Source organism: Lycium barbarum, chromosome 7 (assembly GCF_019175385.1).
Source record: "Lycium barbarum isolate Lr01 chromosome 7, ASM1917538v2, whole genome shotgun sequence".
Lineage (NCBI taxonomy): Eukaryota > Viridiplantae > Streptophyta > Magnoliopsida > Solanales > Solanaceae > Lycium > Lycium barbarum.
In genome coordinates, this window is record NC_083343.1 from 115,814,393 (window position 1) to 115,825,759 (window position 11,367).

An 11,367-nucleotide genomic window follows, 5' to 3' on the forward strand; every position below is an offset into this window, starting at 1 on the left:
AACGAGAAATGGAAGCAGGCTATTTATCTACAGTGAAGCCCAAAGTTTATCTACATACAGAAGGTTGTTTCGTTGTGCGATTCAACAATCTGGATGATAGAAATGAGGCTAATTTTTTTGCTAGATACTGGATGTCTCTAAGAACTGTGGGATTAGAATTCACCTAGGCAAACGACCATATTTCAATAAAATTGATACAACCTTCGTTAATCCTGAATGGATGGCCATGTCCCAATTGGAAATAAAAATTATGGATCCCAAGTTCTCAAATCATTCACCTTTCTGCATTACTCTTACTGATCAGGCAATCATGGGATTTAGACCTATTAAGTTCTTGAATCACCAAATCATCATGAATTTCTAGATAAAGTGGACAGGGGATGGAAGAAATCAACAACAACAACAACAACTTACCCAGTGAAATCCCACATAGTGGGGTCTGGGGAGGGTATGTACGCAAAACTTACCTCTACCTTGGGAGACAGAGAGGCTGTTTCTGGTAGACCCTCGGCACAAGGATAGGGGATGGAAGAAATCAACACCTGAAAAATCATATGAAGAGAAATTGGACGTCACGACCCACCTAGGGGTCGTGACGGGTATCCGGGGCTAGCCACCGAGCACCACTCGCTCTAATACTCATCTTACTCATTTAATGTTCTTTTACTGATTTTATACACGAATTGTAGGAAAATCATATTTTATATAGAAACATAAATACTTATATACATTTGCCTCTCGGCCATCAAAATAATATATACATAATAATAACATCTTGTGAGACCATCTGACCCACACTGCGTATCTACGAGCCTCTACTGACATACTAAACATATAGACGGAACAAGACTCCGTCGTACCCAAAATATGCATATATACCAAAAGAAGAATCATAAGCACCTCCGGACAATGCAGTGCTCTCAATCAGCTGACGGCTACTAAGGGTCTGGACCAAGCTCACCTCTCTGTCTACCTGTGGGCATGAACACAGCGTCCAAATAAAATAGACGTCAGTACGAACATTGTACTGAGTATGAGAGGCATAAATAATAAAGAAAGACAGTGTTAATATAATGTGAACATCAATATGAAACATCTGAATCTGAATGACAATCATAAAAGAAGTAATGCATGTTATCTTACTCATACTCATTATAATTTCATATATGCATAATATGCAAGCTGCCCGACCATATCGGAACGGTGTAATAATCAATAACATTAGCCCGCGTCCAGGCCTCCCGCGTCCGGGGTACCATCTCATGCCGCCCACTAGTGGTGTCTGCCCATGCCCAAAAGGTCATGGTGTATCCGTATAGCTGCCCGCCTTGGCGGTGACTGCCCGGCCAACTAGGCGCGGTGTAATATGATCATGACATGCTCATAAAAAATACTTGTAATAATATGCTTATCATAGTACATGCATAAGACTCAAGATCAACTATACTCTATAGGGGTGGTGTAAGGTCGTGATCCCCCGATTTCATTATGGAGCAATTATTGACATTCTGCCTCACCTTGAAGGAATTAGTACATAAGGTGAGTGTAAGCAATAAATAACATCATTATCAATATGGCATCATCATATCATATCTCTTATCTTATATAGACATTTATGGACTTAGGCTTCTAGCTTTCCGGAAAATGTGAACTCATGAAGAGGAAAAGAACTCATGCTATAGGATTCATGTCATTAGAAAGAAAGGACTAGCCTCACATACCTTTGTCGTTTAGCTATGTTATCGTTCACTTTCCCTCCCCCAATGTCACGTCATTACCTTCACGGGAGAATTTGAATTAACATTAGTTAATCGATTATAAGAATGCGTCGTAAATTCTAGAGAAAATTGGGCAGCATTTCCCCTGTAAACTTAACAATCCTCGAAATTCCAACTTAGCCAAACATCAATAAAAATACCAACAACAACAATATCAACAATTTCATATCAAACTAGAATTAAATCCATTCTTAAATTACTTCCAAAACAGCCCAATATACATTTTCATGCCGATACTTGTATACACTTCCTTATTTTCGTATATACATAGTATAACAACGAGCACAACCACAACAACTATAGCCAATTCCACGATATTCCAGTACACCAAACAATTTATAACAACCACCAAACAGTCCATATGACAACAATAACAATTTATCCGATTTCCCGCAATTAATTTCGTATTTCCCATGTCATAATTTAACTATGACCTGGACGAATTTAAATATATCTAATAGAAGAGAATTCTTACCTTATATTCCAAGAAATAATCTTCTTCCACCTTACTTTGATACGAAGAAAGTCTGAATCCAATAACACGGCAACACGAACAACGAGATCAAAATGGTGCTCAACACCCGTATTTTTCTTGAGAAAAACTACACTTTGCTGCCTCAAATTGCAGTACATTTCGTTGCTATTTAGAGCCCGTTTGGATTGGCTTATAAGTTAGCTTATAAGCTGTTTTCAGCTTTTTTGAGTGTTTGGCTGGCCAGCTTAAAGTCATTTTGTGCTTAAAATAAGCTCAAAAAAATAATTGAGCCCATTTGACTTAGCTTATCTAAAGCAGCTTATAAGCTGAAAACAGCTTATAAGCCAAAAAAAATAAGTTAGACTACCCCAACTTATTTTTTTTAGCTTATAAGCTGCTTATAAGCATAAGCCCATCCAAACAGGCTCTTAATGTCCAAAGAAGGTTGCTAAGTTGCACGACTTTTCTATTTAAAAGAACCAAAATTATATAGAAAGTCTTGTGCTGCCCACGTATAATATTCATTATATACTAGATCATAATTAAATTCTTCATTATGGGCAATGGGATCCACTCCCTTTTTGACCATTCCTTTGTAATAATGATTTTTGTCTTAAAGGTGCCACCATTAGACACATATGCAGCAACTAATAATTATTCTACATCAACCTTGTTGAATTTATTCTATTATGCCTTGCTGCCCGTTATTTGTTCATAACACGTGTAGAATCTGCCCACGCTAATAATTATCTACTAATCTCAATTAATTATTTAATCTTCATTGCAAATTTCTCACTTAATAGATTACACACATAATTAATTTCTTGATCTCAACCCATTTAAATAGTAATCATTTTTTTATATACTTCATATACTCATTATCATGACCATATAATATAACACTAGTCCACAACCTCGTTTGTCATACATAAAATACAATTTCCAATCACCGTCGTTACACTTGTTAAGGCCCAAATTATTTTTGGACTTCATTCCTCACATATACCAAGTTCTTATTTTTCATGCTTAAATATAACCAAATTCTCCGGATTCGGATAAATTTCCTCATGTTGGACGGTTCACTTTCCTAGTCCAAAAATACGGAATATCATAGCTTGGACCGTATTTCACTTAAATAAATTTTAATCCTCGACGAAACTTATTTTCTTCTATTTGTTTAACTTCTGATATTTACAACACATCTGTACCATCAATCTAACCACCTATAACCTTGGGGGATAACCTCGTGTCCATTACTAATATCATTTAACTCGTACACTTTCCAACGCATGAGAACACAGGATGTAACATCCTTCCCCCTTTTAGAACATTCGTCCTCGAATGTTAAACTAATCCTGCGCTCCCAATACTTCCTTAAAACTTAAGTACCATCGTCCCTACAATACCCTTTAAGTCCCATCGGTAGTACTTTTAAAAAGGTATTTTATAAAGATTACGGGTGATGGATCAATACTGTCCTCAAGGATATATATAAACATTGTTAATATCACAAAACATACTTTATCGATTACCGTCGCTACATAGCATAAAACCTCTCAATTCATACTTGCTTAATATTACAAATATTCATTTCTTCTTTCACACATTATCAAAGGTGCAGATGTACCTGTGACGGCATCGGGGTATGACTCTGGATCCTGTCGCTCCGCTAGAGCATATATACGGGGCTGAGTGGCACCTGAAGTAGATGCTCCCCCTCTGCCTCTACCTCGACCTGCTGGAATCGGGGGAGTCTGGCCTCCTGGGCGCACCGAAGAAGAACCGGCCACTGATCCTGTGGGCTGAGTCCCAACTCCACCACTCATCGATGGGCAATCTCTCATCATGTGCCCAACCTGGCCACAGGCGTAACAAGCATCTGATCCCTGGAGACACCGTCCGGAATGTAGTCTACCGCACTGACTGCACCGCGGTACTAGGGGTCTCCTTTGGCTATAAACTCCCCTATACCGAGAGCCCGACTCTGTAAAACTTTGATTCGGTCCGGGATGACTAGAGAAATCGGACCCCTGGCTTGCAACTCGTGGAGGTACACTAGTCACCGATTGACCTGAGTGACTAGAATAGTTTTGCCTTGATCCCCCTTTATATTCACTGCTTGCTCCCATCGATCTAGCCCTCTTGTTTTGCCTTCGATCAACATCCCAGTCACCCCTTTGCGGAGGTTGCTGTCCTTCTAGATTCTGAGCATGAGCTTGTATACAGGCAATGTCCATCCCTGCTTGCAACGAGGCTGTTAGACAGTCTTTGAATAAGTATGGCTCCAAACCACTCACAAATCTATGCACACGATCCCCCATGTCGGCCACCATAGTTGGGGCATACCGGGCTAAGGAATTAAATTGCAGGCTATACTCTCGAGCACTCATGGTTCCTTGCTTTAGATTCAAGAACCTGTCCGCTCTAGCTCGGCGGACCTCGGGCGGCAAGTAGTGACGAATAAAAGCATCCACAAATTCCTGCCATACAGGCGGAGACGCATTCTCTCCTCTTGACAGTACCCAGTTGTTATACCATAACACTGCCACGTCCCGGAGTCTATAAGACGCCAACTCCACGGACTCAGTCTCGGAGGCATGAATAATTTTCAATGTCCTCAACATCTCATCAATAAAACCTTGCGGGTCTTCATCCGGCTTTGACCCGAAAAACTCCGGAGGCTTCAGACTTATAAAATCACGAGCTCTAGTACTAGATGACTGATCACGTGAACTCGCATTCTGCCGTTGTGCCTGGGCGGCAACCAACTGTGTTAGTAAATGGATGGCCTCGGTCACTTGTTGACCCGAAGCAACCGGTGGAGGGACTGGATGCACTGGAGCTGGAGTGGAGACCTCTTCATGCTCTTCTGCTACTGGTGGAATAGAGGTAGCATGCGAGGGAGTGGCACTCTGAGACTCACTATGTCCTAGTTCAACCGGGGGCTCTCGGCTAGTGCCTTCTCCCACAGCACCTAGTATTGTGCTGACTTTCTTCTTCTTTCTCAAAGGCATTGCTGAAAATTAAACAGAAAAGATTAGATAGTTGCATCCTTAACTTGGCTCTATCGCACGATCTCTTAAGATGAAAGACGGTCATTTTCCCTAAATGCCCTGTAGCCTCTTGTTTATTAGCGTGGCGCGCTACACACCATAAACAAGACTCTACTAGACACGGCTCGTAGACACTTCCTAGGACTGAACTGCTCTGATACCACTTTTGTCACGACCCAGCTAGGGGTCGTGACGGGTACCCGAGGCTAGCCACCGAGCACCACTCGCTCTAATACTCATCTTACTCATTTAATGTTCTTTTACTGATTTTATACACGAATTGTAGGAAAATCATATTTTATATAGAAACATAAATACTTATATACATTTGCCTCTCGGCCATCAAAATAATATATACATAATAATAACATCTTGTGAGACCATCTGACCCACACTGCGTATCTACGAGCCTCTACTGACATACTAAACATATAGACGGAACAAGACTCCGTCGTACCCAAAATATGCATATATACCAAAAGAAAAATCATAAGCACCTCCGGACAATGGAGTGCTCTCAATCAGCTGACAGCTACTAAGGGTCTGGACCAAGCTCACCTCCCTGTCTACCTGTGGGCATGAACACAGCGTCCAAATAAAACAGACGTCAGTACGAACATTGTACTGAGTATGAGAGGCATAAATAATAAAGAAAGACAGTGTTAATATAATGTGAACATCAATATGAAACATCTGAATCTGAATGACAATCATAAAAGAAGTAATGCATGCTATCTTACTCATACTCATTATAATTTCATATATGCATAATATGCAAGTTGCCCGACCATATCGGAACGGTGTAATAATCAATAATATTAGCCCGCGTCCAGGCCTCCCGCGTCCGGGGTACCATCTCATGCCGCCCACTAGTGGTGTCTGCCCATGCCCAAAAGGTCATGGTGTATCCGTATAGCTGCCCGCCTTGGCGGTGACTGCCCGGCCAACTAGGCGCGGTGTAATATGATCATGACATGCTCATAAACAATACTTGTAATAATATGCTTATCATAGTACATGCGTAAGACTCAAGATCAACTATAATCTATAGGGGTGGTGTAAGGTCGTGATCCCCCGATTTCATTATGGAGCAATTATTGACATTCTGCCTCACCTTGAAGGAATTAGTACATAAGGTGAGTGTAAGCAATAAATAACATCATTATCAATATGGCATCATCATATCATATCTCTTATCTTATATAGACATTTATGGACTTAGGCTTCTAGCTTTCCGGAAAATGTGAACTCATGAAGAGGAAAAGAACTCATGCTATAGGATTCATGTCATTAGAAAGAAAGGACTAGCCTCACATACCTTTGTCGTTTAGCTATGTTATCGTTCACTTTCCCTCCCCCAATGTCACGTCGTTACCTTCACGGGAGAATTTGAATTAACATTAGTTAATCGATTATAAGAATGCGTCGTAAATTCTAGAGAAAATTGGGCAGCATTTCCCCTGTAAACTTAACAATCCTCGAAATTCCAACTTAGCCAAACATCAATAAAAATACCAACAACAACAATATCAACAATTTCATATCAAACTAGAATTAAATCCATTCTTAAATTACTTCCAAAACAGCCCAATATACATTTTCATGCCGATACTTGTATACACTTCCTTATTTTCGTATATACATAGTATAACAACGAGCACAACCACAACAACTACAGCCAATTCCACGATATTCCAGTACACCAAACAATTTATAACGACCACCAAACAGTCCATATGACAACAATAACAATTTATCCGATTTCCCGCAATTAATTTCGTATTTCCCATGTCATAATTTAACTATGACCTGGACGAATTTAAATATATCTAATAGAAGAGAATTCTTACCTTATATTCCAAGAAATAATCTTCTTCCACCTTACTTTGATACGAAGAAAGTCCGAATCCAATAACACGGCAACACGAACAACGAGATCAAAATGGTGCTCAACACCCGTATTTTTCTTGAGAAAAACTACACTTTTCTGCCTCAAATTGCAGTACACTTCGTTGCTATTTAATTTCCAAAGAAGGTTGCTAAGTTGCACGACTTTTCTATTTAAAAGAACCAAAATTATATAGAAAGTCTTGTGCTGCCCACGTATAATATTCATTATATACTAGATCATAATTAAATTCTTCATTATGGGCAATGGGATCCACTCCCTTTTTGACCATTCCTTTGTAATAATGATTTTTGTCTTAAAGGTGCCACCATTAGACACATATGCAGCAACTAATAATTATTCTACATCAACCTTGTTGAATTTATTCTATTATGCCTTGCTGCCCGTTATTTGTTCATAACACGTGTAGAATCTGCCCACGCTAATAATTATCTACTAATCTCAATTAATTATTTAATCTTCATTGCAAATTTCTCACTTAATAGATTACACACATAATTAATTTCTTGATCTCAACCCATTTAAATAGTAATCATTTTTTTATATACTTCATATACTCATTATCATGACCATATAATATAACACTAGTCCACAACCTCGTTTGCCATACATAAAATACAATTTCCAATCACCGTCGTTACACTTGTTAAGGCCCAAATTATTTTTGGACTTCATTCCTCACATATACCAAGTTCTTATTTTTCATGCTTAAATATAACCAAATTCTCCGGATTCGGATAAATTTCCTCATGTTGGACGGTTCACTTTCCTAGTCCAAAAATACGGAATATCATAGCTTGGACCGTATTTCACTTAAATAAATTTTAATCCTCGACGAAACTTATTTTCTTCTATTTGTTTAACTTCTGATATTTACAACACATCTGTACCATCAATCTAACCACCTATAACCTTGGGGGATAACCTCGTGTCCATTACTAATATCATTTAACTCGTACACTTTCCAACGCATGAGAACACAGGATGTAACATTGGATGAAGCTTAATAATGTCAAAAAAAATTGAAAAGAAGGCTCTGAACATCCAGGAGTTTTCGAAATGGATAGGAGAATTCAGAACATTGGGTTGGAGCTTACTGACTAACAAGAGCCAATGAGGGATTATAGGCATGATACTACATTAATGAGACAAAACGGAACCTTAAAAGGCTCTAAAAAAATGGGTAATGATTGAGGAGAGTATATACAAGAAAAAGTCAAGAATGCAGTAGCTGCAACTAGGGAATTAATTCTAACACTGCCTACGATTCAACCTGTAGTCTATCTGAATGAACCTGTTTTGAATAGAAGTCAGCAACTTCTACTGGTTGCGTCAGTTACGAAGGAGGAAATCTAGTTAGCTTTACAAGGTATAGATGATAGGATAGGAGGCAATGGACTCAATGCATACTTTTTAAAGAAAGCATGACCAGTAATAGGTGAAGACATAAGCTCTGTTGTCATTCTTTGAAACTGCTTCCATGTACGAACCAAAAAAAAAAAAAAGACAACCCGGTGCACTAAGCTCCCGCTATGCGCGGGGTCCGGGGAAGGGCCGGACCACAAGGGTCTATTGTACGCAGCCTTACCTTGCATTTCTGCAAGAGGCTGTTTCCACGGTTCGAACCCGTGACCTCCTGGTCACATGGCAACAACTTTACCAGTGAATTGTATTTCTGTAACCGTCATCCTTAAAAGTTAAAAAACCCTCACCAGTCAAAAGTTTAGACCTATTTCATGTGGCACAATAATGTATAAAACAGTATTAAAGGTACTAACTTCCAAATTACAAAATGTGATGGACTGTTTGCTAGACAATAGCCAATTAACTTAAGTCCATGGAAGAGTAATTGGTGATAATAACATTCTCAGCCATGAATTAGTGAAAGGTTATAGGAGAAACAGTATATCTCCTTGATTCATGGTTAAAGTTGATATGGGGAAAAAATATGATTCATTGGAGTGTATTTGTTAAACAAGTCCTAGCTGGTACGAATTTCCATATGAACTTCATACGTAGGTCATGGAATGTTTGAGAATTGTGTCTTATTCAGTAGGTATACATGGTTATCCAACTGACCATTTACTGTAAGGAGGTTTGACGTAGGGATATCCTATGTTCCCTTTCCTATCTGTACTGCCCAGGGAGTACATCTATAGAACCTTAAAAAGACTGAGATCACAACCACCTTTCTCAAATTATCCTATGTGCTCTAAGATGTGGTTGATATAGTTGGGATTTGCAGATGATTTTCTACTTTTTACTAGGGTGATGGATATTTTCAAGAATTCCCACAGGCTTCTAGCTTAATAGCCAACAAGGAGAAAAACTCCATATACTTTGGAGGTTAGGCTGAAAACTCAGAAGAAATCTAGGAGCTGGTTGGTTATCTACAGGGGAAATGCTTTTCAGGTAGTTAGGAGTACCATTAAAGACACCAAAAGGTTGTCTATAATGCGGTGTCATCCATTACTAGAGACAAAGTTTGGGAGAACTACTAACTGGACATCTTAAGTTCCTCTCATATGCAGAAAGGGTCCAGCTGATACAAAATATGTTGTTTTTCATAGAAATCTTCTTATCACAGGTTTTTTGTGCCAACTACCAACATTGTGAAGACGATGGAAGCAACATGATTAAGAAATCATTGCTAGTGTGGGATAAGCTCTATTATCCTAAAGTTGCTGGTGGACTGAACTTTTTGGATAGTGCGACCTGAAATAAGCTGTTATTACTAAATTGTTGTGAAATTTGTGTTGTAAGAAGGATAGATCATGGGTTGAATGGGTTCACAGTTACTACATAAAGGGGAGGCAATAAAGAGGAGGCAAGTCTGGAGTGTCATGCCTAAACATGCTTCTTGGATAGTAAGTTTTGAAAATGAAGAGCTATGTGGGGCAAGCTGGCTGTTATGGCAGCAGACCTAGTGAATGTGTCAGTTTTCTCTATCAAAGAAAATGAATCTTCTAACAAGAGCGGAATTCCTAAAGGTGCAGTGGAGGAGATCGGTACAAAACAACTATGGACCCTCCACGTGAATTTTTCATTCCAAGACTAGTAGCTCATTTTCCGTGTGTATTACTTTGTGCTGCTTTATTTGTTTATATCTTGATATTTTGCTGTCTTATTTTCTTGCAATCCTGCATCGACTACGTTTCTTTTGAACCGAGGGTCTATCGGAAACAACCTTTTTACTGCACAACGGTAGAGGTAAGATCTGCGTTCATTCTACCCTCCCCAGATCCCACTTGTGGGATTATATTGGGTATGTTGTTGTTGTTGTAAGACTAGTAGCTCATGGAAGACTATCCACAAAACATAGATTCATGCAATGGGGAGTGACACTGACGAACAACTAGGACTATCCCTTATGTACCACACAGATTGAGAGCATTTCCTACTTATTCTTCCAATGTAACAACTCTGCACAGAACTGGAATAAACTCTTGCAATTAATGGCAAGGAGTTCATAGACCAACTCTAAAACTGGCAAGAAGAGCTAACATGGGCAGCATGCTGGAGCTGAAATATATAGGATAGTAATGGTTGCATGTATTTATTATATTTGGATTGAAAAGAACCAAAGAGTGTTTCATAACAAGCAAACAAAGTGGATGATTATTACCAGGAAAATCATCCAAGAGACATACAGGAACACTGAAGCAGAGGCTTACAAAGAGGTTTAAAGGGCAGCCCGGTGCACTAAGCTCCCGCTATGCGCGGGGTCCGGAGAAGGGCCGGACCACAAGGGTCTATTGTACGCAGCTTTACCTTGCATTTCTACAAGAGGCTGTTTCCACGGCTCGAACCCATGACCTCCTGATCACATGGCAGCAACTTTACCAGTTACGCCAAGACTTACAAAGAGGTTTAAAAGACTGAATTTTTACGCCTATGGCTCAGTAGAAGTTTTAGTTGAATAAAAGGTTGGGTTTGTGTTGAATAGTTATTGTATTTGATACTGTGGTTTGGAGTTGTCCAGATGTAGTTTTTTTATTTGTACAAAATGCTACTTTGTGCTTCCCAGAAAGATTGTCTTAGTTTGACTTGGCACGGAGCTTAAGAAATAAAGAAAAACCTTTGTAATGTGTGGTTCAAAACAAGTCTTAGATATTTGTGTGGTTATAAATCACCTTATAAAGTTAAATTGTT

General features: G+C 39.1%; 1 protein-coding gene across 2 annotated transcripts; it reads right to left on the reverse strand.

Moving 5' to 3' along the window:
* Positions 1-694: 694 nt before the first annotated feature.
* On the reverse strand, positions 695-7,655 carry LOC132603920 (uncharacterized). 2 transcript variants are annotated; one of them, XM_060317222.1, is made up of 6 exons: positions 7,157-7,655; positions 6,625-6,681; positions 5,804-5,876; positions 3,881-5,269; positions 1,722-1,778; positions 695-973 (listed from the first exon to the last, which is right to left on the reverse strand). In XM_060317222.1, exons 4-5 carry the CDS (start codon positions 5,265-5,267, stop codon positions 1,747-1,749), a joined length of 1,419 nt encoding a protein of 472 aa, XP_060173205.1. In that variant the 5' UTR covers positions 5,268-5,269; positions 5,804-5,876; positions 6,625-6,681; positions 7,157-7,655; the 3' UTR covers positions 695-973; positions 1,722-1,746. The 2 variants fall into 2 exon arrangements, with proteins under 2 accessions (XP_060173205.1, XP_060173204.1); XM_060317221.1 differs by lacking the exons at positions 695-973; positions 1,722-1,778 and having other exon boundaries at positions 3,235-5,269.
* Positions 7,656-11,367: the final 3,712 nt, after the last annotated feature.

Excerpts from the sequence above, each read along its gene's own strand:
- LOC132603920 (XM_060317221.1), bottom strand. The coding sequence starts at position 5,267 with ATGCCTTTGAGAAAGAAGAAGAAAGTCAGCACAATACTAGGTGCTGTG.